General features: G+C 46.5%; 1 protein-coding gene across 3 annotated transcripts in view; it reads left to right on the top strand.

Moving 5' to 3' along the window:
* The window catches only part of acot7 (acyl-CoA thioesterase 7), an 89,611-nt gene that overhangs the window by 25,358 nt on the left and 36,753 nt on the right, over positions 1–27,500 (top strand). For 2 of the 3 annotated variants that reach the window (XM_062541336.1, XM_062541338.1), the window contains exons 4-7: positions 3,494–3,585; positions 6,125–6,239; positions 6,552–6,566; positions 7,129–7,215. In XM_062541336.1, coding sequence (XP_062397320.1) covers positions 3,494–3,585; positions 6,125–6,239; positions 6,552–6,566; positions 7,129–7,215 — 309 coding nt within the window. The remainder of the gene's footprint in view (positions 1–3,493; positions 3,586–6,124; positions 6,240–6,551; positions 6,567–7,128; positions 7,216–27,500) is intronic. The other variant, XM_062541337.1, reaches the window with a different exon arrangement.

The raw sequence follows: 27,500 nt of genomic DNA, 5'->3' as shown, positions 1-27,500 counted from the left end.
CCGTAGTTCTAGCTAACTGTACAGTACACCAGACCACTGTTTCCTGGTGGACTCTGACCCGGTCGCGGGTCCGCACCTCAGTTCAGTCGACTGTGTTCACATTATGAAAGCGAACCGACCCAGTGGTCCAAACGAACTCGGGTCCGGACCAAGTGGGTAGTGTGAACGTGCCCTCAGCCACTGTCATCTCCTGTCTCTCTGTAAAGGCAGCCCACTTCATCCACAGCTGCACACCGTTTACATTCTGATCCAAGTATTGACTCAGCTAACACTGTGGATTATGACAACATTTAGAGAGAGAAAGAAAGAAAGGATGAGAGAAGAGGAGGTAGAGAGGAAGGGCCCTGGGCCCTTGCTGTGTGTGTGTGTGTGTGTGTGTGTGTGTGTGTGTGTGTGTGTATTTGCGCGCGAGCGCGTGTGTGTGCGCAAAAACATTTGTGACCGTCCCCTAACATAACCCCAGACCAGTCCCCAAAAGTGTTAGGATGAAGGAATAGAAAGGAGCACGATGGAGGACAGGACTCAAAGGAGAGGGAGTGAAGAGGAAAGGGAGAGAGAGAGAGAGAGAGAGAGATGGTGAAAGAGACGTTTCTGGCGTGTGTCCCTCTCCTCCGCAGAAGGCGAGCTGAGTGGCGTGTTATTCTTAGCCTGTCAGGCTCGGTGTGCGGGGGGGGGGGGGCATGTAAATATCTCCTCTCCCGCGCGCAACTTTCCGCCCGGGCGGCAGAGGGAACCAATTAGAGCGCCCATTTTCGCCGCGGCGGCGAGATGTGCCACAGACTCCCGGCACCGTTGGCATGGCAACTAGGCTGTGTGTTTTTTTTTGTTTTTTTCCCTTTTCCTCTTTCTTTTTTTTACAGAGTGTAAAATGCAAATGCTATTCCCAATAGCAGTCTATGAAAATCTCACTCCTTCGCCCCCCTCCCTCTCTCCCTCACTCTCTTGCCCTCTCTCTCTCTCTCTCTCTCTCTCTCTCTCTCTCTTTCCACATCAGTCCTGTGCAGTTTGTAGCTAATTCCAAAGTGTCAGAGCCATTGTTCTCGCACAGAGACGCCATAAAGCATTTTAATAACTGCGTTGCACGTCTCAAGTTGCTTAAACAAAGAGGAAAATAAACAGCAGTGTGTAATGGAGACCATAAAATGAGAACAAACACGCTTCATTGGAATTATTTCACTTTGTTTGGGTTGTTATTTTAAAAGATTAAACTGAATGCCATAAACACCACAGGCCCTTGCAGTATAATGATGAATAGGGTGGTACAAGTCAGTCTAAAAAACACCTCAGTGCCTGATTATGTCCTTAAATGGATAAATGTAGAATCAGTGTTTTCCAAAACAGTGCTTTCTCCAAATGGCAAATATATTTACTTTACAGCCATAGAGGAGTAAGGAAAGCTCAATATTCAAGCTCAAGGCATTTTCCTTGAAAAATGTCACAAACCGATTACTGTAACCGATCACTAAAATGGTTACAGATTTAATGAAGAGTTGATGGATTATTTGAATGGATTATTCGATTAGATGTAGCAGCCCCAGTGAACATGCCTGGGATTCGTATGTGTTTGCATGATTGTGTGTGTCTGTGCATATTTATATGTTTAAGTATGTGTGAGAAATGTATGTGGTCATGTTGCGCTATGCATATGTTAGCGAGTGAGGAGAGTGAATAGGAGGGAAAGCTGAATGAAAGGTAGTTTTGGTAAAGCCGCGGCTCTTGGCTGGAGATGAATGGAGAGGGCAGCACAGACCCAGCGCACAGCGACCCACTGCCCAATGGGAGTAGCACAGAGTCAGGGAGACGCTTCACCTGTGGTCCCCTGAGACATTGAGCTCTGGAGCTCTGGCCTTACACACACACACACACACACACACATACACACCTGCTCTCCTCGGAAACCCTCGGACATCTGACACACGGCCACACCATTCAGTGACCCAGCAGTGACACACACACATACACATGCACATGCACACAAGGGTACACATTCACACACAACCTGTCGCTCCCAAAAATAGCCTCCTTGGCGCTTCATGAAAAAAAAGACAGAAAAGAACAGGCACTGGCAGGGGGAGGTTGATGTTTCCATGACAACACCGCCACAGCCTGGTGGCAAGCAATGCAACTCACCAAGAGTTTTTACAAAAGGCATGTGTATGTGTGTGTGTGTATCTTTTTATGAGTGGCTCATTGACAAATAAGGCTTTTACATTTTTTTAAGGCAATTGTGGAGAAGAAGGATAGTGCGGGTGTTCTTCCTACGAATTCGAATTCGAATTTTGCCTCCATAGAGATGCATTATGTTGCTCTATCTTGTCAGTAATGAAGGATCTTTGGTTGCACCACCTGACTTTTTGCTACTAATTTCAAATCATACAGGCATCTTCTTGGACACCTATATTTTGCCAGCATGTTCATCCATTACATTTTCCAATACCACAGAGAGTTTTATATTAGAATAAGTCCAACTAAATAGAGAAATATATAGAGAGTATATATATATTTTATCAATATTTCAGAGAGATTTTTTTCAGACAAACTTTTCACTCATCAGTAAAGGTCACTTGGTGTCCTCTGGATGAGGCAATATCCTGTGTAATCTTTTCCCTTTTCAATTCAAAATAAACATTCTATGAATGCGATTGCACCGCCCTGACATTTCAGATATGCAAATATCCAAACAATTTAAAAGCTATTAAACTAGTAAACTTTGTTTATTTAAATATATGTACTTTTCACACAGTGTTGATTGCTTGGATGATTGTGCCACTTAACATTTTGAGGGTTTGAGATGACAAAGCATGAAATATATTTCATTTTTATGATAAACAGAAAATTCAATTCAACTTATACAGGTTTTGTATAATGAAATCATGCTTGTTATGAATCATTTAAAAATATTTCAAACCAAAGTAATGGACTTGGACAAAGAACATCATTGACCTGAATTTGAGTGAGTAATGAGTGAGTGAGTGAGTGTGTGAGTGTGTATGAGTGAGTGTTTGAGTGTGTATAAGTGAGTGTGTGAGTGTGTATGATGAATGTGTATGAGTGAGTGGCTGAATTAGTCTGTATACGTGTGTGCTTCTTGCATGGTTTATATAAGGTCTAATTGCCAAATTACCAGGAAGTAATTTTTGAGAGCTAACATAATAACTGTGCAACGTGCTTTGTATCAGACCTGAGCTTTTGACAGGTCACATTATAAATGACTCATTAAAGCCTGTGCTCTGTCAAGAAAGTGTATTTCACATGGGCTCTGTCTGGAAAGGAACCGAGTTTAGACGGAATCCGGAAACCATCATAAAAGTTGCACTTTCTTGATAGACGTGGCAGTGGAACTAATTGGTTGAGTTGCTCCTTGAACTGAAATGAATCTCTAATGGAAAAGTTTAATGATCAACACTGGTCTTGTTTTTTTTTTAATATCATAGTGTTATTCAAGTTGGCCTTTTTAATGAGCTTTTGTGTTTGCTTTCCGTTTCCTTTTCAGGTGCCAAAAAAGTAACCAACAAGGCCGCCCTTTGGTACGTCCCCTTCTCCATTAAAGACGTCGACAAAATCGTAGAAGTTCCTGCCATTGATGTAAGTGAACATTTCCCCTCCTCTCTCATACACATTCAGTATAGTCAGCACAACTCCCAACAGTCTGAACAACCCCAGTACAAGCTATCGAAGGGGGCAGCAGGGGTTTAAACATGGGATACTACTATCAGTAGGGAAGTGTTTGCTGGTGGTTGTGATTGTGAAGTTGAGCAAACACAGGTACGTGAATAATTCCCCACGCGGAGATCAAAACAGGGGCGGAAAACAACGCTGAGCCAAAGATAACGAGCTCATCTGTTGCCGGGCGGAAGCCCAGAAGAGTAGTATAGTCCCGCGTGTGGCCGTTACAGCTGCCTGACATCACGGCGAGTCGGAGCGTTGCCGATGGTGGCGGTGGACTTACATCATTAGTGCCCAAACGGCTGCGTGTCCGCGCGCGCGCACGGCCGGCAGCCAACTCCAGCAGGGGCAATCTGCCCGGATCAGAACCGCAGAGAGAGCGTGCTCCAGCCCTGTCTGGTCCCCGGGGGGGGTTTGTGCGGGGAACAAATTGGACTTTGACAGCCGGTTCCTGTGCCGCCGAGCGCTTGTCTGGGAGTCCTCTCTCTCTCTCTCTCTCTCTCTCTCTCAAATTCAAATTCAAATTCAAAGGAGCTTTATTAGCATGACTCAAATAAGCAGTGTTGCCAAAGCTGACATATTACAAAAAACAAACAGATGCAATATCTGTTTGGGGTGGAGTGAAAACAAATGAAACTTATAGGAACTATTTTTAAAATAGGTAAATGAAAGGAAAGGAAACTTAAATAATTAGAAAAAAAAATAGTAATAATAATATCATTTTAAAAAGATATTGTCAACATGCTACCATGTACTTTGCCACATTATCAAGAGTCACTCACTTCCTCATTTTGTGACAGTCTGACACGTATTGTGCTGCTAGACTAATACAGTCTCTGTGCTCTCCTAATAGATATGGGAGTTTCTCTTCATTTCCCAATAGGTGAAATTGAGGTGAAACTTGTGTGAATTGTTCGAAAAACTGGCCTCTAATAGAGGCATATTTGTTACATTTGGTTAGAAAATGTAGCTCATCCTCCACTGCTCCCTCATTACAATTCAGACAAAGTCTTTCTTCCCTTGGAAGCCAGGTCTGTCTGTGTCTTCCAGTCTCTATGGCCAGCGAGTGGTCGCTAATTCTGTAGGAAGTTATTTGTTTTCTTTGTTTAAATTCTTTAATTTCTGTAAGATAGGGTGCCAATTCATAATTCTTTTTAATTTTTTGAAAACAGTTCAATTTATTAGAATGCTCAATTTCGTTCAGCCAATATTGGAAATACTCTTCTTTTGTTTCTTTTTCGATTAGTTTTATTTTTGCCTGTGTCATGTCCGTTTCATTCAGATTATGTTTAGTTTTCAGATAAGTAAAAGGGTCTCTCTCTGGGTGTTTTCCCCTCTGTAGGAGAGCATTATAATGACATTTGTCTTGGTTAGATATAAGATGATGGTAAAATTTGCATGCCCTTTTATTTATATCAGTCTCTCTCTCTCTCTCTCTCTCTCTCTCTCTCTCTCTCTCTCTCTCTCTCTCACGTTCCCGTTTCACAGTTTGTTTTATTTCCGCTTTCACCTGCTGCCTCCGCTGTTCTTATTATCATGCGGTCACACCACGCGGCCAAGGTCAGGCCAGTGTCCAGGACAGGCTGCAGACGGCAGGGAAGATCCTTTGAGTTCATGTGTGGATGCGATCACGCCTTTAGAAGACTCCCCCCTCCACACACACACACACACACACACACATGCTCCATCATTCCCCCATACTCCTTATATAACGTGTTGCTGTGAATAATCCCCCTCCAGCAACAGAGCCCAGCATCTTTAATTTCCTCTCATGCTCGCAAATACTCTCTCATACACACAAACACACACACACACACTCTCTCTCTCTCTCTCTCTCTCTCTCTCTCTCTCTCTCTCTCTCTCTCTCTCTCTCTCACACACACAAATACATATACACATTACACACACACACACACACACACACTCTCTCTCTCTCTCTCTCTCTCTCTCTCTCACACACACACACACACATGTACAGTACACACACAGACACACACAGACACACACACACACATATGGCTGTCTGCTGGAGGTTTCCCTGCGTTTCATCTTCATTATTGATGCAGGAGAGGCGGCGTGTGCTCTCCCTGCTAATAAGCCTCTTGATGGGGGAATTGTGGATGGCGACAGGGCGGTGGAGATAAGATGTAAGAGGTGTCGCTCTGCCAGTGGGACCCGGCCGGCCTGTGAGAGATGTGCACTTGGGTCTGAAGCCCGAGCATTTAGTCTCTGGTGGCGGCCATAACTCTACTGATTTGTTAGTCCGTTAGGGTGTTTTCCAAAATGTTTTATTAAGGCTGTGTGTCTGTGTCTCTCTCTTACTTTGTTTGTGTTTGTGTTTGTGTGTGTGTTTGTGTGTGTGTGTGTGTGTGTGTGTGTGTGTGTGTGTGTGTGTGTGTGTGTGTGTGTGTGTGTGTGTGTGTGTGTGTGTGTGTGTGTGTGTGTGTGCGCGCCTCAGTACCCCAGCCCTGAGCTGCAAGAGGAAGGGCGGAAGCGTTATGAAGCTCAGAAGATGGAGCGGCTGGAGACCAAGGAGCGGAATGGAGAGGTCATCAACCAGGTGTCTGTCCCAGGTAATAACAACACCCCACCAACAACCCCCCACAACCCCCCACACAGCCCCACACAGCCTCCTGCATCCTGACTCGCACTAATGATAATTATGCTTTTTACATATCAGTCACAGTATTCATGTTAATAGACAAGAATTTCTCTAATTTACAAGAGAAATGTAGTTGGGTAAATTGGGTGAACAACATGAATGACTCTGGATGTATTTGTTTAACTGTGTAGAGTGTCATTAGCAGCACTGGTTAATATTCACGTCTGATCATGTGATCATGCTAACCCCCCCCTCCTTTTATTTCACTTCATCTGCTGCACAGAGCGACACATGAAAGGTAGGTGTGTGTGTTTATTTGGAGACCAAGTGATGCCCTGTCGTTATTCAACTCTCCTGCTCTCACCAAAGATAGAGAGCCAGAGCCTTTCCTAGTTTCTGCACAGCGGGAGGGTTGGCCTTAATGTGCGTTGATAAAAAATGGGTGATGCAACCTTCTGTGGATTTATAGTAGATGGAGCGTAGATGGAGCATACATCGGTGGCGTGAAGTGTCTTGTGGAGTACTTGCATGCAGTCTTGTGTTGGTGTAGTATCCAGGGTTGTTGCAGGGAGACTTTTTGATGTGCACTTTTTTCTTTTCTTCGAGCCCCTCGGCCATGCTTCCCCATGGTTCAGCCTCAGGCACTCTTACTGGTGTGCTGATATTGTGTTTCTTGGACAGACCGATGTGAAATACTTGTGCATTTAGAAGGAATCAATGTGTTCAGAACACATTGGGTCAGCGTGTTTAATTGTTATTTTTCATCATGTCTTCTTATTCTTTCTCTCTCTCTCTTTCTCTCTGTCAATCTCTTGTGCTCTCTCTCTCTCTCTCTCCCTCTCTCTCTCTCTCTCTCTCAGAGCCCTGCACTGTGGGCTGTAGCCAGTCCAGCCTGATCCACTTGGTGGGGCCATCTGACTGCACCCTACTGGGCTTTGTGCACGGAGGTAAGCAGCAAATCACTCAATCATCCATCTCATCTCAGTGTGTGTGTGTGCGTGTGTGTGTGACACAGAGAGAAAAAGATCGAGAGAAATAATAATAATAATACCTCAGTTTTTTATAGCGCTTTTCTGGGTACCCAAAGACGCTTTACAAAGACACAGAACAAGAATGATACAAAAAGGACAGTACAGTACATACAATACAGACATGTAAACAAGCAAAAACGCAAAAAGAACAATACATAGGATAAGGAAAAAATTTGTCAGGTGTTGTAAGTGATGTTGAACAGATGGGTTTTGAGGTGATTTTTGAAGGACGGCAGTGAGTCAGCATTTCGGATGGCCAGGGGGATGGAATTCCAGAGGGTAGGGGCGGCGATGGCAAAAGCTCTGTCCCCTATGGTGCGATATTTGGTCCTGGTGGTGAGGGTAAGAGTGTTGGCAGCAGAGGAACGTGTTCGGTGGGGGTGAATGGGGCGGTGGAGGAGATCTGTCAGGTATGAAGGGGCAAGGTTATTTAAGGCTTTGTAGGCTTTGTAGAAAGAGAGAAAGAGAAAAAGAGTGTGTGTGTGTGTGATAGAGAGAAAGAGATTGAGAGAAAAAGAGAAAGAGAGAAAAAAGAGACAAAAGAGAGAGTGTGTTGTGAGAGTGTGCTAGATCAAGTTCAAACACTCTTGATCTGCTTTGAAACGGAATGAACCCTTGGCATGGCCTCTTACTGTTTTGTTCCATCAGCGATGTCATCATCCTATAATTAATGGATAGCATATTGCCGCTGCTATTATTATGGGTCTCTGTGTGCCTTCTCCATATTTGTCCTGTCATGACTCTCTGTATGAGAGGAACCCAGAGGCCTGGAAACCCTGTATCCTGCGTTTAATCATTAAAGCCTGCGGGGAACGCCAACAATACTGTACGGCTATAGCTTTTAATCCTCTTCTGCTGATTTTCCAAAGCACCACATTAACCGGGTCTGTTGTCCTCCGTCAAACTGAGGCCTTAGAGCGACATGGACAAAAGGATGTATTGCATTTAATAGAAATGCAGACAACAGTGGCCGGATAACATACTGTATTAGTAGGTTTACCTACTGACTTACTGAAGCACTGTCTCCTTTGAGCAATCTGTTTGTTTAATTTGTAGGTTGAGTTAGATCAGAGCAGCTTTCATATCAGCCAGGACTCACAGATCTCATTCTGCGAGGCAGAAACTCTGAAATGTAGAGCTCTGTAGTGCTTTGTGATGTTGACTTCAGGCCGTGGAGAGTTTACGTTGTTCCTGAATGTGGACTTCACTTCAGGTCATAGCTTTTTAGGTAGGGAGTAGTTCAGATGCTTTTAAGAAGATGAATTCACTTGGACTTGTTGTTTGCCTTCTGTGTGTGAGTGAGTGAGAGAGTGAGTGAGTGATAGAGAGAGAAGGAAGAAAGACAGATGAAGATGGAGAGAGACAGAGTCCTTATGTTCTCTCCAGACTAATACCGCAGGTGCTGGAGCTTTCTGTCAGATGAAAAATGGACATGAATTCTGGTGTTGTGTTGTGCAAGTTGAGCCCGGCCCTCTCCTCTCTGTCATTGCCCCCCGCCCCCCCCCCCCCCCCCCACACACACACACACACACACACACACCCCTCTCTCTCTGATGGCTTGGTCTCGGCCGCCAAAGCTTTTGATCTCCGACAGATCTGGGGTCAGGCCAGTCGGGGCCCAAGTGCTGGACTCCTGCCCCGCGTTTGCCCGTGGTCAGTGACGGGCAGGCAGTGGGAGAGGGAGAGGAAGTAGGGTAGGCTTCCAGACGAGTCCGCAGCCGGGCCGAAGTGCCCCTCTCAGAGCAACAATTACACAGGACAGTGCACTAGCCCTGCCCTCTATGGTGCCACATATTCACACACAGGAAATATCAATTGATCTCTAATGACCGTGAGTGACCAATGAACCGATATTCATCACACCGGCCATCAAACAGATCTCCGAGTTAGAATATCAGAATATCAACAGGTAACGTGTTTTTTTTTTGTCTCTCCATGCTAGCTCAAATAGAAAAACAAATCACCCATAACGCCCGTTACCGTTAACGGTTGTTCGTGCGGCTTTTCGCCCCGTGTCCGGCACAGACATCTCATTTCTGTTAATCCTGCTGGCACTCCCTGCCAGCGCGGCGGCCCCTGAGATGACCTGAGAGCGAGATTATGTAAACAGCAGTGGCGGTGGCGAGCAGCTGGAGACGGAGGAGAGGAGGAGGGGAGGGGGGCGGGTGATAATAACATGGCCCTGTCGACATTTCCACAACACGCACACGGCATCATTAATGGATGAATATGTAAAGATGAAAGCAGCCCAGAGAAAATACACAAACACACACAACCACATAAACGCCATGGATTAAAGTGAAAAAAACTCATCTGACTGAAATTTTTTTGTCCAAAAAAAAAATAAAAATTGACACACGCAAGTGAGGCAAATCAAAGGGCCTTAGCGTAGACCTACATAATATAGGGCCATACAGACTAATTGTACCCTCCGTTTACAAGTAACACATTTTAAAGTAGGCCTAGCTATTCAATACTGCACACTGTTGCTTATTAAGAGTGCTCCGAGGGCCGGCCATAGCCCGTTGGCCGCCCCCCCCCCCCCCCCCTCAAAGAAAAATAGGGGGTTGGGGGTGTCACTGTCACCCCCGAGAACATTTATTAAATACTGTTATGTAAATGCATAAATTCTGTGCACTTTCAGTCAGAGATTAGGGCCAGCATTATGCCTAAAATGCATGCATGTCTCCAAAACATTCCTCACCTGTTATCAGACATGCATGAAAACAATTAAAACTCACAGCCATTGGTTAACCGTCAGATAGGCCTCTGTTATTGAAGATTTGGAATAATTGATTTGAAATGTAATATGCTAAGGAATTCTGATGTTTTCTTATGTCAGGATATAATTTGGTGTAACTTTACTTAGTGTGATTAGGTGACATGTTGTTTAATTAAAAGGTGCATGTCACTTTAAGACGTTTTAGTTGTTGGGTAAGAACGTGATGCACGGCAGAAATGTTAGGAGTACCACGGTATTTCTGACCGTGTTGGTCGTGTCAATTGTATGAGAACTGTGCTGTTTGTTACAATAAACATTCAAGAATATTAACTGGAAGACAAGACGTTTTTAAAAGAACACGTGTCAGTCATAGGACTCCTATTATATAAGTTTCGTTTATTGGAAACGGACCTACGACTTTCTCTTCGAAGAAGACAAATTAGGCAAACTGTATAGACATAGCCTAAGCTACTGGATCCATTTGAATTGTATAAATTAACCTTGTTGGCTTATTATAATTATTTTTAGAGAAATTAGCAGTTAAACTAAACAGTAGGATAGCCTAATAGTGGCGTGGCGCAGACACACACTTTTCCATTGTCTGTCTCTGCGTTTCGGGCGCACCCGACTCTATTAATAATGACCGAAAGTAGGCTATATCCATGTTCTTTTTGACTATTCATCTTTAAGCTCCCCAACACTGCCGACCTCTAAGTAGTCTAATTTGATGAGATCGGGGAACTAGCAAATGCGGACAAGAAGTCATCGCAAACAACGCAGAACTTTGCGCAGCTAGTGCGTTGATGTCCTGAAGCTATTCTATAGCTTACTATTACAACTGGCGAAACTACTGTTTATTTTCATTTTACTTTTATGAAGAATAATTAGCCCAAATCATAGACTAATTAAACCGAAAAAACGACAGCTTTCCTGAACTTCTGCAAAGCTTGTTTGACCTACAAAAGCCTAATAAATCAAGACTGTTCTTTCATCTGTTTCAATTGGCCTTTCTCTCGTTTATTATTGTATAATTATGATGATGATGATGATTATTATTATTAGTAGCAGCCTAATAGTGGTAGTAGCCTAGTAGTAGCCTAGTAGTAGCCTAATGTTCATCAAAGCAGTTGCACGAACGCATTTATATTATTTATTTATTTATTTATTTATTTATTTATTTATCGCACAACGAAGATTTTAACATAGGCTAAAACACAGGCCTATCACAAAACAGGGTTCAACAAGAGGTGTAACCATCACTGCAGCTTGCAAGGGAGATCGCGCCGCACAGCCCCCCCCCCCCCCCCAATATTTTCTCCCCGGATCTGCATCAATCTCATGATTGACCTCTAGCGCCTCCGGTTGACGGAAATCCGTCATATGACGGAAAACTTTAATCCATGATAAACGCACAAGCACACAAACACACACACACGCGCGCACACACACACACACACACACACACACACACACACACACACATAAACAAACAAACACAAACACACACACACACACACACACACACACACACACACACACACACACACACACAAACACACACACAAGGAGACTCAAGTAAACTGCAGTTTTGTGTCCTAATTGGACAGATTTCTCTGAGCGTCCAAATTAACAACAGTGGGGAAAAAAGAGCTCATTCACTGTGTCGTCCGCCGCTCTCTCCTTCTACCCAGCACTCTCTCGTCCTCCATCTCTTTTCTCTGTATCCCCCTCTTCCATCAGGCCTTTCTCCCTCTCTGGAGGAGGTACTGAAGCATGGTGGCAACAGAGCAGACCTTTAAGTCCAATTGTGACACACACACGCACACACACACACGCACACACACACCCGCACACGCACACACACACACCCTTGCTCTGGTTGCTTGGCTCATTATGTGCAGTGTTTAGTGGTTCATTACTCTCCCACACAAGCTGCTTGTAGATGCTGCTGCTAATGACGATGCGTGGCAGCACAGGTTCACATTCCTAGCAAGGAGCAAATGCAGTGGCTCATACCAGTTGAGCCCTGGCAACCACTTTAGTGTGTGTGTGTGTGTGTGTCCTGTCATGTGTATCATTCCTATGAGGCCCTTTCATTTTGTGTGTGTGTGTGTCCGTACAATGTGAAAAGGCTCATCTAAGCGGCTTTTTATGACCCTCCAGTTCCACTGCTTCTGACTGACTTCCCATTACTGGGAGAACAATATTTCCAGAGACACAGAGTTTCTATTTTTAGAAACTGCCGGTCTGTAAACAGCATCATTTAAACAAGATTGACACATACAGATGTACAGATGGCTCCATCAGCAGCACTACTGACAGAGTAAACGGAGCAAACGAGAGTGGCTCTGTCCTCAGAAGAGGCGCACGGGGCCGTGTAGACACGGCACTCAGAGCCATAGAGGAGAAGAGAACAGAGTGGGAAGAACAGGGTGGGGAGAACAGGGTGGGGAGAACAGGGTGGGGAGAACAGGGTGGGGAGAACAGGGTGGGGAGAACAGAGTGGGGAGAACAGGGTGGGGAGAACAGGGTGGGGAGAACAGGGTGGGGAGAACAGAGTGGGGAGAACAGGGTGGGGAGAACAGGGTGGGGAGAACAGGATGGGGAGAACAGGGTGGGGAGAACAGGGTGGGGAGAACAGGGTGGGGAGAACAGGGTGGGGAGAACAGGGTGGGGAGAACAGGATGGGAGAGCTGTTGTACACTATGGGCTGTGGTGCCATGCTGCACAGATGGGGATTAAAGAGCCAAGTTCATATTTTGGGTGTGTACAATTACATCTAATGCATATTACAGACTCAGACACACAGGCGCACGCGTACACGCACACACACACGCGCGCGCGCACGCGTGCAAACGCACGCACACACACACACACACACACACACACACAAATCTTGAGCTATCAATGACTTGCCTCCCCTGTTTTTTCCACTCTCCGGGTCCCTTTCTTCCCCCTCCCCTCCTCTGTCTCACGTTGTCAGTATTTTTAAAAATTGTCCTGTGTGTGTATGTGTGTGTGTGTGTGTGTGTGTGTGTGTGTGTGTGTGTGTGTGTGTGTGTGTGTGTGTGTGTGTATGTGTGTGTGTTTCTGGGTTGAAGAGAATTGTGTGTCATTTCACTTGTTCCCATCAGATGAGTTTGAGATGCAGCAGACTCAATCATAACTTGAGATGAGTTTCGGTCCCTTTGCAACATCTGGTCAGACTGACCTTTGGAAAGTGAAATTAAGAGCTGAATGCCTTCAAATCCCTAAACGGCCCATTTTGTGAGTTAATTGGTAACTGCAGCCAACAACGGAGTAGCCTCTGACAGAGCTCGCACAAGTGCAGGGGAACAGAGCTGAGAGAAAATAACTGAAGCCTCAAGTCAGTGTGTGTGTGTCTGTGTTTGTGTTTATGTTTATGTTTATGTTTATGTTTATGTTTATGTTTATGTTTGTGTTTGTGTGTGTGTGTGTGTGTGTGTGTGTGTGTGTGTGTGTGTGTGTGTGTGTGTGTGTGTGTGTGTGTGTAGTATGTGCGTGTGTGTGTGTGTGTGTGTGTGTGTGTGTGTGTGTAGTGCGTACCTGTGTGTGTCTGTGTGTGTGTGTGTGTGTGTGTGTATGTGTGTGTAGTGCGTGTGTCTGTGTGTGTGTGTGTGTGTGTGTGTTTGTGTGTGTGTGTATGTGTGTACTACGTGCCTATGTGTGTGTGTGTGTGTGTGTGTGTGTGTGTGAGAGAGAGAGTGTACAGTATCTTAAGTGTCTTGTCCAGGTGCTCACTCTTTTTTGTGTGTATGTGTCTGTCTTGTTCTAAGGAGAGACGTAAGCAGTAATTCTGAGTCCTCTCCAGTGTGAATGGCATCGCTACTTGAGTTTGACATCCCCCTGTTTGAGCCAGTCAGCCTGCCTGGGAGGCTCGGTGACGCACTCCATAAAGCCTGTGAGGCTCCATCAAGTCACAGACACATAAAGTCAACGTGCTGCGAAGAATCAAATTAAGGTTGTTCGGGTGTGGAATTTATTCAGTCTTCTCAGCACTTTGTGTTATTCAGCTGTTGCCTGAAAGGTACATATTTTCTGATTTTGCTAAAAAATCACTTTTTTTTGTCATTTTGATTTGACACTCGACTTGACAGAAAAAATAATAGGTTATTTACTAAATGCTAATACTGTGGACTGCAGTGGCAGGAGTTGTTGGTTGTCTCCGAGTTTATTTCTTAAGTTCTGATTTACACAGCCAGCACAAGTTGCAAGCAACACAACAGCACTCCCATAAGATGCAGGCAAAGGAGGCCATCCAGGGTAACACAGTGCTGTCAGCAGACTGGAGTGGCCTAAAGCCATGATGCTGTTTTCACACATCCAATCTTTTCGTTGTGTTGTGTGGTGTGGTGTGGTGTGGTGTGGTGTGGTGTGGCGTGTGTGTGTGTGTGAGAGAGAGAGAGAGAGAGAGAGAGAGAGAGAGTAAATGTGTGTGTGTGTGTGTGTGTGTGTGTGTGTGTGTGTGTTTGTTTGTGTGTGTGTGTGTGTATGTGTGAGAGAGTATATGTGTGTGTGTGTGTGTGTGTGTGTGTGTGTGTGTGTGTGTGTGTGTGTGTGTGTGTGTGTGTGTGTGTGTGTGTGTGTATGTGTGTGTGTGTGTGTGTGTGTGTGTGTGTGTGTATATATATATGTGTTTGTGCATGTGTACGTATGCAGTGTACAATGTCTTGCTTTCATTGCATTGCCCTTTGTTAACATGTTACTGCACTCATGCACTCCCTGGGGCAGTGCAGTGTCTACGCTCACAGCCCTGTGCCCCACTGTGGAGGCTGTCCTCACCATGCCTTGTGTGTGTGTGTGTGTGTGTGTGTGTGTGTGTGTGTGTGTGTGTGTGTGTGTGTGTGTGTGTGTGTGTGTGTGTGTGTGTGTGTGTGTGTGTGTGTGTGTGTGTGTGTGTGTGTGTGTGTGTGTGTGTGTGTGCACTGTGTGTGTGTGCGTGTGCACTGTGTGTGTGTGTGTGTTTGACGGACACAGCAAAAACGCTACTCTCTGGCGTCTCCTCTTCACTTCGCATCTCCTCTTCACTCACACACCGTGGCAGTCGACCAGCTGCAGGAGCGTGGTGGTCAAAGCGTTTGACTTCCTTTGTGTTCCCCTGCCAGTCACAGCACACTGGCCCGTTGTGTGTGGGTTTGGGCGGTCATTCTTATTGCTAGCATGCTCGCTCAATATCATTGGAGAGGTCTTGGGATTTTTTTTATTTTTTTTTATTTATGTTTTTATGGAGTAATCTTTTGGGTCTGCAGAACTGCGTACGAGTACATAGCCTAGCTTGAATGATGTTGTGTTTCCCTGTCCTTCACATTACCTAGGTAGAGATGGCGTCTGCGCCCCTTGTGTAATGGTTATGTTATGCCTGGTGCGTGACTCCAAAAAAGTTTCAGTCAAGTGGTAAAAAGGTAGAGACCGCACTCAGGGGCTGAAATTCATACAGCCGTAACAACATTATAGGCACTGACAAACAAAAAAGAAAGACAAAACGTTTCGGGCCTACTGTACGTAGCCCTTCCTCAGTGTCTCAATTTCACATTACCTGCAAATAAAGGACAGATGCTAATGGCGCTAGTTGGCATTAAAACTGTTGTTGTAAAAGTGGAAAAGGATTGCCCGCTACAGTGTCTCTAAGCACATCAATTCCTACTCAGCTCTGGCCGCACGGACTCCTAAGGACTAATGAAGCCACACAAGTGTTTGTGTTGGAGGTCCTGCTGTGCACAGCATGCGTTTGCTGGCAGACTCCATTGCAGCACGGTGTTGAGGCCTCTGATAGCTCCCATGTCCGTGATCTGCTGCAGTAACCGTACGTGCGCTGGGGAAAGCTGGTTACATGCACGGGGAACATTGGCCGCCTCCTCCCCGCCACCCGCTGCTCTCTCATTGGCTAGGAGGCTCTGGGTATTTCACAGCAGACACGTATGGCGGCAGGCATTTGGAGTCGTGAGCGAGCGAGTGGCCCAGTAGCCTATAGGCCCACGCTGTGCTGCGGTTATTAGTGCAGGGGTGCTCAGATGGTGCAGCAGCCACACCTCGCTCAGACACGGGAGCAGCTTTAAAAACACACACACACACACATACACACACATACACACACACACACACACACACACACACACACACACACACACACACACACACACACACACACACACACACACACACACACACACACATACAGAAATACAACCAGTTATTCAGTTTGGACAGAGGCCGTCTATGTTTTCTGTGTTGTTAAGTTTCTATATCTCAGTATCAGAATCAGAATCAGCTTTATTGGCCAGTTTTGCGTAAACAAACAAGGAATTTGTCTCCGGTTAATCTTCTAATATCTTCACATATCTTTGTCTTTCTCTCCCTCTCTCTTTCTCTCTATCCCCTCTTACTTCTGTCTGTCTGTCTGTCTGTTTATCCCTCGTCTGTCTGTCCTGTCATTGTCCCTCTCTTCATTGGGTCTTGTAGTGTGTGGTTCAGACCGCCTGACGGTTGGGTTGTTGTGGCCAGTGTGACTGGTCTACTGTAGTGGACTAGCTGTAGAGCGGAGCGGTTCTGGGTTGGAGGTTGCTGTTGCCATTTGGAGAGTGCCACAGCTGGTGCAGGTCTGATGGAGGGAGACACGGAGGGAGGGAGGGAGGGATGGAGGGAGGGAGGGAGGGAGGGATGGAGGGACGTGATGGGAGAGACAGCTCAATTGGGGGCACTGCTAAGGCATCATGGGAAAGTGATGAAGATGGGCTGTCCCCCCAGAGCAGGATCTCCCTCTCTCTCAGTCTCCCTCCATCTCTCTCTCTCTCCCAAACACACACACAGCTGCACGTAGCATAGACATCTGCCTCCTTGGCTTTCTCTCTGTTCTCCTCCATCTCTCTTTCCATCGCTCTCGCCTTCTCCTTTTCTATCGCTTTTCTATCCTCCCTGCCTCTGTCCCTCACCCCAGCCTTTTTCTCTTTTTGATGACTTTCTATTACATGTCTGTCTGTGTGTGTGTCTTTCTCTCTCTCTCTCTCTCTCTCTCTCTCTCTCTCCCTCTCCTCTCTCTCTCTCTGTCTCTCCTTTCCTTTTTTCTCTCTCTCGCCACCCTTCACTGGTGTGGGTGCCAGATAAAAGCTGTCGGAAACAGCTGCTGTTCTTCTAAATGGACCGAGTGCGAGAGATCAGAGACAGCGGCGGTCTGTGTGTGTGTGCGTGTGTGTGTGTGTGTGTGTGTGTGTGCATGTGTGTGTGTGTTTGTGTATGTGTGTGTGTGTACTCAGGGATAAGAGGAGGGTCTTTGGGGTCTTTGGTTTTGACAGACATCTTTTTTTTTGTGAGTGGCATCACTGGCCTTCCTATCTGTTTGTCCTTTCTTCCTCACGTTCTGTCTTGCTTTCTCTCGGCCACCCTCTAGCCTTTCTCTCTCCGTTCCTTATGTTGTTAGGGAGCTTTCCACTAGTTTCCATGGAAACAGAAGTTGATTGGTACAAGCGTAGAAAGGCCATGCTAGTCTAATTAAAACAAATAAACATTAAATGGAAGTTGTGAGTGTGTTTGTGTTTGTGTTTGTGTTTGCGTTGTGCACGTGGGTGTGTTGATGTGTTTGCGAGTTGTGTGAATCGATGTCGTTTGTTTTGAGGTGTGTGCTGGTTAAGCAGGCCAGCGGTGAAAAAACAACAAGTACAGAATATCTTTTGGCTTTGCATGCTTTTACATGAGAGTGTGTGTGTGTGTATGTGTGTGTGTGTGTGTATATGTGTAGGTGTGTGCTGTTTAAGCGGGCTAGTTGCAAACGATCATCTCCGAGCCGTGTGACACATTTCTAAGAATAGCCCCTATCCATCCATATGCATGGCGTGTGGGCTCGCGCTCGCCTTCACTCTGTCATGCAGTGCAGGTAGAAGGCAGCAGCCTACTGTGGGTCCTCCTACACAGCCAGAGCTGCCGCGCTCCCGGCCCCAGCGCCATTACCACAGAGAGATCAATCACAAACAAGCAGCGCCTCAGTCTTTTGCCCATGCATGCTCTCACGGAGCTTCTCATCACATACTGTACCTACTCTCTAGTCTCCATCTCTAACCTCCATCACCTCTCTCATGCATAACCCCCATCACATATCTACTCTAGTGCATAACCCCCATCACATATCTACTCTAGTGCATAACCCCCATCACATATCTACTCTCTAGTGCATAACCCCCATCACATACTGTATCTACTCTCTAGTGCATACTGTAACCCCCATCACATACCTACTCTCTAGTGCATAACCCCATCACATATCTACTCTCTAGTGCATACTGTAACCCCCATCACATACCTACTCTCTAGTGCATAACCCCATCACATATCTACTTTCTAGTGCATAACCCCATCACATATCTACTCTAGTGCATAACCTCCATCACATATCTACTCTCTAGTGCATAACCTCATCACATACTGTATCTACTCTAGTGCCATCACATATCTACTCTCTAGTGCATAACCCCCATCACATATCTACTCTAGTGCATAACCCCATCACATATCTACTGTACTCTAGTGCAAAACCCCCATCACATATCACCTCTCTAGTGCATAACCCCCATCACATACTGTACCTACCTACTCTCTAGTGCATAACCCCCATCCCATATCTACTCTCTAGTGCATAACCCCATCACATATCTACTCTCTAGTGCATAACCTCCATCGCATATCTACTCTCTAGTGCCATCACATATCTACTCTCTAGTGCATAATTAACCTCCATCACATATCTACTCTCTAGTGCATAACCCCCATCACATATCTACTCTCTAGTGCATAACCTCCATCGCATATCTACTCTCTAGTGCCATCACATATCTACTCTCTAGTGCATAATTAACCTCCATCACATATCTACTCTCTAGTGCATAACCCCCATCACATATCTACTCTCTAGTGCATAATTAACCTCCATCACATATCTACTCTCTAGTGCATAACCCCCATCACATATCTACTCTCTAGTGCATAACCCCCATCACATGTCTACTCTAGTGCATAACCCCCATCACATATCTACTCTCTAGTGCATAACCTCCATCACAATGCTACTCTAGTGCCATCACCTATCACCTCTCTAATGCATAACCTCCATCACATATCACCTCTCTAGTGCATAACCCCCATCACATATCACCTCTGTAGTGCATAACCTCCATCACATATCTACTCTAGTGCATAACCCCCATCACATATCACCTCTGTAGTGCATAACCTCCATCACCTCTCTAGTGCATAACCCCCATCACATATCTACTCTCTAGTGCATAACCCCCATCACATATCTACTCTCTAGTGCATAACCTCCATCGCATATCTACTCTCTAGTGCCATCACATATCTACTCTCTAGTGCATAACCCCCATCACATGTCTACTCTAGTGCATAACCCCCATCACATACCTACTCTCTAGTGCAAACGGGGTACATCTCTGTTCTGGGTATCTCTCCTCATTACAGTAGGTGCCAGTCTAGAAGGAGTTGTAGCTGCTTTTTTATTTTGATGATGAAGCTCACTTGCCCAGTGCACAGTACTAATCACGATGCATTTAATATTTAGTCGGCATGGGCAGAATGGGATGAGTTAATTCAACTGAATTTCCTCATATCCTGAAGGTCAGCGTGCAACACTGTTCCTCTGTAACCGCAGGCCTCTGTGTGAAGCTGTGCCTATTTGCAGAGACAGAAAGGGACAAAGAGCGAGAGAGAGAGAGAGGGGATGGTGTGTGTGTGTGGGGGGGGGGGGGGGCGTTTAAGGATGGTGTGTGTCTGTCGGCAGGGGCAGATAGCAGGTGACAGATCAGGGGGGACTGAGTAGGCGATCTGCTCTCCCGCTGCCATCCTCCATGATTGAGCTTCTGAGCAGACGCAGAGCGTCTCTGCTACGCTCCACACGCCTGGCCTCAAGGTGTGCTTCTGCCACAGAGAGAAAGAGAGAGAAAGGGAGGGAGAGAGAGAGAGAGAGAGGAGAGAGAGGCACAAACTGGCAAAAACGTGTGTGTGTGTGCGTGTGCGAGAGAGGTATATTTCTTTTAATGTTTATATTCAGAGGAAGAGATGTCTTAAACTTAAATTTGTGTGTGTGTGTGTGTGTGTGTGTGCTTGTGTGTTGATGTGTGGCTGGTTTCCAGCAGTGCTTGTGAAGGAATGATTACTGTGTCGAATCCAGTCCATCCATCATGAGAGTTTGAGCTCTCTGTGTGTGTGTGTGTGTGTGTGTGTGTGTGTGTGTGTGTGTGTGTGTGTGTGTGTGTGTGTGTCTTGCAATGAGCCTGTTAGCTAAATACGCTGAAGCAGTGGCTGCTGCAGTGTAGCAGTGGGTGGTCCAGCACAGAGCACACTTAAGGCAGCCTCTCCTCCCTTGGATTTCGTTACGCCATGGTGTGTGTATGTGTGTTTGTGTGCTTGTATTTGTTTGTGTGTGTGTGTGTGTGTGTGTGTGTGTGTGTGTGTGTGTGTGTGTGTGTGTGTGTGTGTGTGTATGTGTGTGTGTGTGCATGTGTGTGTGTGTGTGTGGGCCTGTATCTGTATGCTTGGGACGTTCAAAGCCACAACTATCCGCAGCTGGCTAAGTGGAAGTGGCCTGACGTCCGTCCGTCGTCCCCCAGCTGGGACGGCATCATTAAATGGGGAGCGCTTGAGCTGCTGACCCGTGCATTCAGTATTCAGCAGGACTGTGGCACATAAAGGCCATTGCATCGCACTAAGCCATTCATTCATCAATAAAAAATCTCTTCCAAAAGCATCAATATTTTAGTGATACCCTATTTTAACTGGCTGATAAGTGATGCCAACTAACTACCCCTACGTACTGTAATGTTTGCCCAATCCTTTGAGAGGGGAGCTGATATGTTATTTGGGTGGTTTAGAACAGATTACTTTAAGACTTCACTCGTATCATTAGACTTTGCATTCACTCATCATTATCTGGATACTCTCACATAACATTCTGTATGTAAAGTACAGTATGTATGAATCCCATTCCACTATGAATCCCATTCCACTATGATTTGCCATGCGTTGCTATTGGAGTGTACACCTTCACTGTGAGCGCTGTGAGGCCAGTGACAGCATCGGCAGGTAGTCCGTGAAGGTGAAGCCAAACGAGACGGTGAGAAAGGACAGCTGCTCCATCAACTATTTATCTGCTACAACAATTACAGGGTGCCAGTGTTGATTTTAGAGGTGTTCTGATGAACACATTCATTATTTAGATATTGGCTTGACTGTACTGCCCATCACGTTGCCAAAAGGTTGTTGAGATCTGAACTCTGTTTAAGATCTGGGCCAGTGATGCTCCGTGTTGATTGGCTGTAATAGTGTATGGCTTATGTTTGAGACTTTTTGTTTCCTGCTTACAGGACTATTGATTTACATGTAAATGCATTTAATGCATTTATCTTCCTGTAGTTCTTCTAGTATCTTCCAATTGGTGACGCATAATGCTAGCAGAGGCCATGGGTTCAATGCCTCTGCATCATGGTTCAAACGACGACGTTGCACGAAGTGATCACCTAATGAAGAAAATGCTAATTCTGTACATGCATTGAACTTGCATTGACTTCTGCACTAGCAGTTCACGTGTTGAATGAGTTGCTAATACGCCAGTTGTCATGGCTGGATGGTGACTCACGGCATGAGGGAGTGAGGGGAGGAGGGGCTGCAATGCTGATGACTTACCTGCCGAGTCCCCGACTTGATGCTTGTTTGTTTGTTTGTTTGTTGTTGTTTTTTCCGGGGGCTGGTGCAGCCTGGCGTGGTTCGGGGCCGGCTGGGGGCTGATGCTGATGAGGCTGCGCGCTCACTTCCTGCCTCCATTAACCCGCCGCGCCCGCCGACACCGCACCGATGCCACCATTAGCGCAGCACGGGTCGGCACGAGGGCAGGAGATATCTGCATGCACATGATGGCTCGCCGCGCCCCCACCACACGCACTAGCACACACACATGCACACACACACACATGCACACACACACACACACACACACACACACACACACACACAGACAAACACACACACACACACACACACGCACATCTCCGACCTGTGTGTCTGCTCAATTAGAGGAGGGCAATGCAAATACAAGCGCTGTTGCAAGAACACAAGCGCTGTTTGTGCAGGAACAGAAGATAGGGGCGGGGGAGTTTTCGGAGAAATATACATTGAACATGTTCAGGCTCAGACCCCAGTGTAAGCGGATATCACCCCCAGTAGCCGTTTCTATGGCAACTCCTCATTACAAGGCGGTTTGTGCCTGTTGATTATGTCTGGGATTAAAAAACAGTAGCAGCGGATGGAGAGACACACAGACAGACAGAGAGATAGAGAGAGAGAGAGCGAGAGAGAGAGAGAGGAGTCAGAAAATAAATGAAGGTGTCCAAATGAGCGTTGGAGTGAGCCATGCTAAGAGGGAGAGAGAGTGAAGAACTGTGAGGAAGACAGCGAAAGAGAGAGAGAGAGGGAAAGCGAGAGAGAGAGTTCTTCTCTATTTCTTTCTTTATTTACTTTTGTTAGCGTAGCGCTGTGTTAAGTGCGTTTGTGAGGGAGCGAGGCGAGGCCCTGCGGTGGAGCGGGAGTGGGAGCAGAGGAGCTCTTTTGTTGTCCTAATGCCTGCTCTTGGCTGGGCGCGTTGAGAGGGGAAATTTGGGGTAATCGTCACAAGGAATCTAATCATCGGGCCCCCAGCGCTCTCTCACTCGCTCGCTCGCTCGCCCGCTCCTCTGGGATTTGGCTTCTAATTGGTCCTTTTTCCATTGTTAGGGGAGCGCTTTCTTTCTTTCACTCCCCTCCTTCCTGTCTCTCTGTATCTCTCTTTCTCTCTCTCTCTCTCTCTCTCTCTGTATCTCTTTCTCCAGCTTGCTCTCTTTCTCTCTCTCTCTCTCTCTCTCCCATTCTCGGTGGCGCTCCGCCAGGCCTTGGGCCCCCGTGAGCCACACTAACCTGACCTGTCCCCAGCTCTGTCCTGGAACAGACCAGCTCTGCCCTTTACTGCCCTGATGGAGGGATGGAGGGGTAGGAGATGAGGAGAGCAGGGAGGAAGAGGAGGAAGAGGCGGAGAGGAGAGTCATTTGAGGGTCCTCTCGTGCTCTTAGTGGGCCTGTGCGAAATGCCTCCCTGTCAAGAGCTCAGCCTGCAGGAGGGGCGCTGTGTGTGTGTGTGTGTGTGTGTGTCTGGTGTGAGAGCCTGCCGTGGAACTGGGACAGCACCCAGTGGCTTACGCTGTTTCAAAAGGACAGGAGTGTGTGTGTGTGTGTGTGTGTGTGTGTGTGTGTGTGTGTGTGTGTGTGTGTGTGTGTTGTGTGTGTGTGTGTGTGTGTGTGTGTGTGTGTGTGTGTGTGTGTGTGTGTGTGTGTGTGTGTGTGTGTGTGTGTGTGTGTGTGTGTCTGTGTGTGTCTGTGTGTGTGTGTGTGTGTGTGTGAGAGAGAGAGACAGAGAGAGAGAGAAATGAAGAGAGAGAGGTTTAGGAGTGTGCTTGTGAGAGAGACAGACAGACAGAGAGAGAGAGGGGTACAGCTTAGGAGATTGCAGTGAACGAGACTCTGAGGCATCGTCCCGCAGCCCAAAAGTGACGTGCCAAAGGCTTGTCTCTGGTGACGAGGAGAGGACGCGTCGGGGAATATTTCCATCTGTCACCACAGCGGGTGGGTGTGAATGGGCGTGGACCTGTTTTGTGTTTCGCACAACAAAAGGCTGGGAAATGACCACCTCTGAAAATAGGCTCAGATCTCAGAGCTAACTGAGCTGTTGTTTTTGTCAGCAACGTTAATATTTGTTGCTTTTCAGAAGTGCTAATCGGCATTTGTTATGCCCTTTTGAGTGGCAGGTTTTTTTGCAGTGTCCTAACTCGCATGTTCACATGGTTCTATTTCCGGCCAACAAATGATCTCATCCGTCTCGAGAGACCAGCTTGTCCAAACACTTCTCACGAGAACCCCAGCTGACCCTGTGACCAGAAACCACGACGTTGCTCGATCTTTTGATCGGTGGCGCTACAACTTGATCTTGAGAACATTTTCCAGGCAAGAGTTACAGTGAGGACTTCACTCGCGTGCTCTGTGAGTGACTTAGCCTCCTACGGAGACTGTAGCTCTCTCCCGAAGCATTCGTTTGATTAGCGCTGCCACGGGAACTTGACATTCACTCCGGTGTTAGTCCCGCTTCAGCCAGAAGATCTTGATTTTACACCAACGTGGAAATGTGCTAAACTCTCACACTGCTTAATGTGTAAGATCATCATGGGAGCATGCTGCCTGGTGTCGTAAGATGTGATCTCGTGGACCAGCTGCTGTAGTAACCGTTTTGCAAAAAGGTTCATTGATATTTGCCCATAGATATACAGGGCCTAAGCAGATATGAATGGGATCATTAAAATAAGCTACCTTCCTTCGCATTATGTCCCAGTTTCATGCATTAATTTTATTATTCATATTCCAGTGATCCTAAAACAGATTTCAGATTACTCCAAACACAGGAACTTAATTAGAAATCTGCATTACAATGTAACACAATGGCGTGAGCCTCAAGATATTACTGTGTTATCGTTATTAAAAAACAGGTTATTAATGCTTTCTTTAAAGGTGCTCTGGTTACATTCACATTGTCAAGTCACATTGACCCTTCCACTGTGCCTGTAACCTTGAGAAATTATGATTTTTCTCTATGACTCTCTTCCGACAGTCTGTTCATATCATCTGTCTATGGCCATCATAAACTCAGAGTCGGTGGCTGTGGACAGCCCTGTGTATCTCAGTCTGTGATGTCTGGCAGGGTAATTGAATTTGTTTCATGAGGGCCATTAAATAGGCCATCGCTACAGGCTGCCATGACGGCGAAACGCACACCGCCACTGACCATGTCCAATCAAGAGATGGGGGGAACTTTATTTGATTTCACAACCGTTTCAATTCGTTCCCATTTGGTTTGATTTTTTATTACATTTTATTGCCAGTTTTATTATCACTGCAAATGTCCTTTGAAATAGGAGCGTTCTCTTGAGAGTTCCCCTAAATAAGCATATTTATTGTCCCATTCACTCCATTTGCAACATTTAGTTTTCATGCTAAATCAATTTCTTCTATGTTTTCTAGAACACTCCGCTGGAGGTCTTCCAATGTGTGTGCATTGCGAAGCAGAGTCTGTAACTTTATAACTCTCATCTGGGTCTGTTAGTGAACAACTATCCAATATCATAATTATTCATAGCTCCACACTAAGGTTATTATAGTTTCCCCATTTTCAAATGTGTCTCCTGTAAAGTTTCATTAGATTGATTTTCATATTCATGTTATTTCAGTTCTTGGAAATGTTTTTATCTTCGTTTTATGATATTTTAGATTTTTTGATTTTTATGATAATTACCCCGCGCACATGTCTATATTCTTGGCACATCTTGCTGTAATGTCTTCAGCGATAGCAGCAGTGCCCTCTTCAGTCGCGTTCCCCTCTCTGACCAGTCCCATTACGCTATCACAGTGTGTCCCCAAACAGCCTCTTGATTCATCTTCACTTTCTATTCTCGCTGCTTTTCATCTGGGCTGTGTAGCGTGCTGCGTTCGCTGTCCTTAAATAGGCCTGTTTTTTGAGAGCATAATGAAATCTGCTCGCCGGAGATAAGTAGATTGCCTGGCCTCAGAGATTTCAATGGCTTCCAAAAAAAGCGCTCCCTCAACCCCCAAACCCCAACCCCCCCGCCCCTTCTACCCCTACCCTGTTTGTACCCCTGGTGTTTTGGCTGGGGAACGACAGCAATCTAGTCATGGACAACGGGATAGGACGGGATTAGGGAGGGATACACCTGTGTGTGTGTGTGTGTGTGTGTCTGTGTGTCTATAGTCTATATGTGGAGGCTGGCTCGTGTGATTAATCCGGAGGCTTCCATCAATATCAGGAAATTGGATTCGGTTGAAAGTAGCAATCATCTGTCATTTCTACCTGGGCGTGAAAGCTGGATTGACTCTGCACAGTCTTTAGGATTCAGCAGGAGTCCAGCCGGCGTCGCTCTAAAGGGAGGCTGGGGCCTCGTGTACGACAGCAGCAATAATATCAGCGCTCTCCCGATGGCCCGCCAGGCGCTAACGTAATGTTCTGGAACGGCCTGGAGGAGAAGCCGGCGACACGCTCGCCCTCCCACATGACGTGCATGTCAACGAGGAGAGAGAGAGAGAGAGAGAGAGAGAGAGAGAGAGAGAGAGAGAGAGAGAGAGAGAGAGAGAGAGAGAGAGAGAGAGAGAGAGAGAGAGAGAGAGAGAGAGCAGGTGTGCTGTGATACAGGGACTTCAGGATGCTGCCTCTGGAAAAAAAAAAAACCCCTCCGTTTGAGAAATAAGGAACCACATCACTCTACCAGGTGTGATATGCAAATGCCTTGTTTCCACCCAACGTTAGTGATCTACACAAATTGAATTTCGAGCTTGCTGACCGACTTCGATGAATTTAATCGGGAGTGACCCGAGTGGCGACTGGACTGATCCCATTCTGTGGCTAGCGGTGACTAACTCTGCCCTGTGGCAGGGCGTGGCTCCTTGCAGTCAGCGCTGGCGCGAGATCAGCCTTTTCTCGTGGCTTCGGGTCCCGTGGCGATGGGGGGAGGCGGTCGCCGTGCCAACGAACACGCCACAGGGAGGGGCCCGGGTGTGAACGGGACAGATCGTTTGAGGCGGTGCGTGGGCGACTTCCACTCCCCTCCCCCCGGAGTTCTCACCTCAGCGTGCGAGACCTCTAATTCACCTTAAACCAGCACGGCACCATCCACAGAGCCTCCTCAGGCATTTCTATTCTATTTTTTTTATTATTATTTGTTTGATTTTTTTTTTTTCTTTTTCCTTTTCCTTGATCTTATTCGTGTCACCTCCGGTACCTTCAGGGGTGTCATCACCTGTGAGGTGTGTGGGGGGGGAGTCGAGAGCCTTGGTGTCGGAGGCGCCCACGTGTAAATTGATGGGATCTCACTTTGAGATGAGATCCTGCCCAGGGTTTACCCCCGACTGAGCCGGGCAGGACAGGGGCTCAGCGGCCACCGTGGGCAAGCCTGAACGCGCGGCCGTGTCCACTGCCGACGGACTCTGGCTGAGGATCATGGTCTTGAGGTGTCGCCCACGGCGCGGAGCTGATAAGCCATATGCTTCCTCTTTGTGGTCACCTCACCTGATATAATCCCTCAGTAATGTTTTTGTTGCTGTTTCCTCTGGTGGAAAAGCAGATTGTTTTTTTGCCTCTGTAGTTGCGGATGCCTGGGGATTCTACACTCCACTCTGCAAAACAAAATCCTTGCTGTAGAGTTGACACAGTCCACAGGAGTCAAGGAAGGGCAGACGTTTTTGCACTGTGATGGAAAAAGAATGACACCTACTGTCTAATTACCTCCCCCCCCGAATCTCACATCACGCCGTGGTCTCATCCCTTTAACCCTTGCGTATATTCCCACTCTCTCGCTCTCCTGCACCCCCCCACCCCA

This window comes from Sardina pilchardus, chromosome 7 (assembly GCF_963854185.1).
Source record: "Sardina pilchardus chromosome 7, fSarPil1.1, whole genome shotgun sequence".
NCBI classification, from domain to species: Eukaryota; Metazoa; Chordata; class Actinopteri; order Clupeiformes; family Clupeidae; genus Sardina; species Sardina pilchardus.
This window is presented reverse-complemented; position numbering and strand designations above follow the sequence as displayed.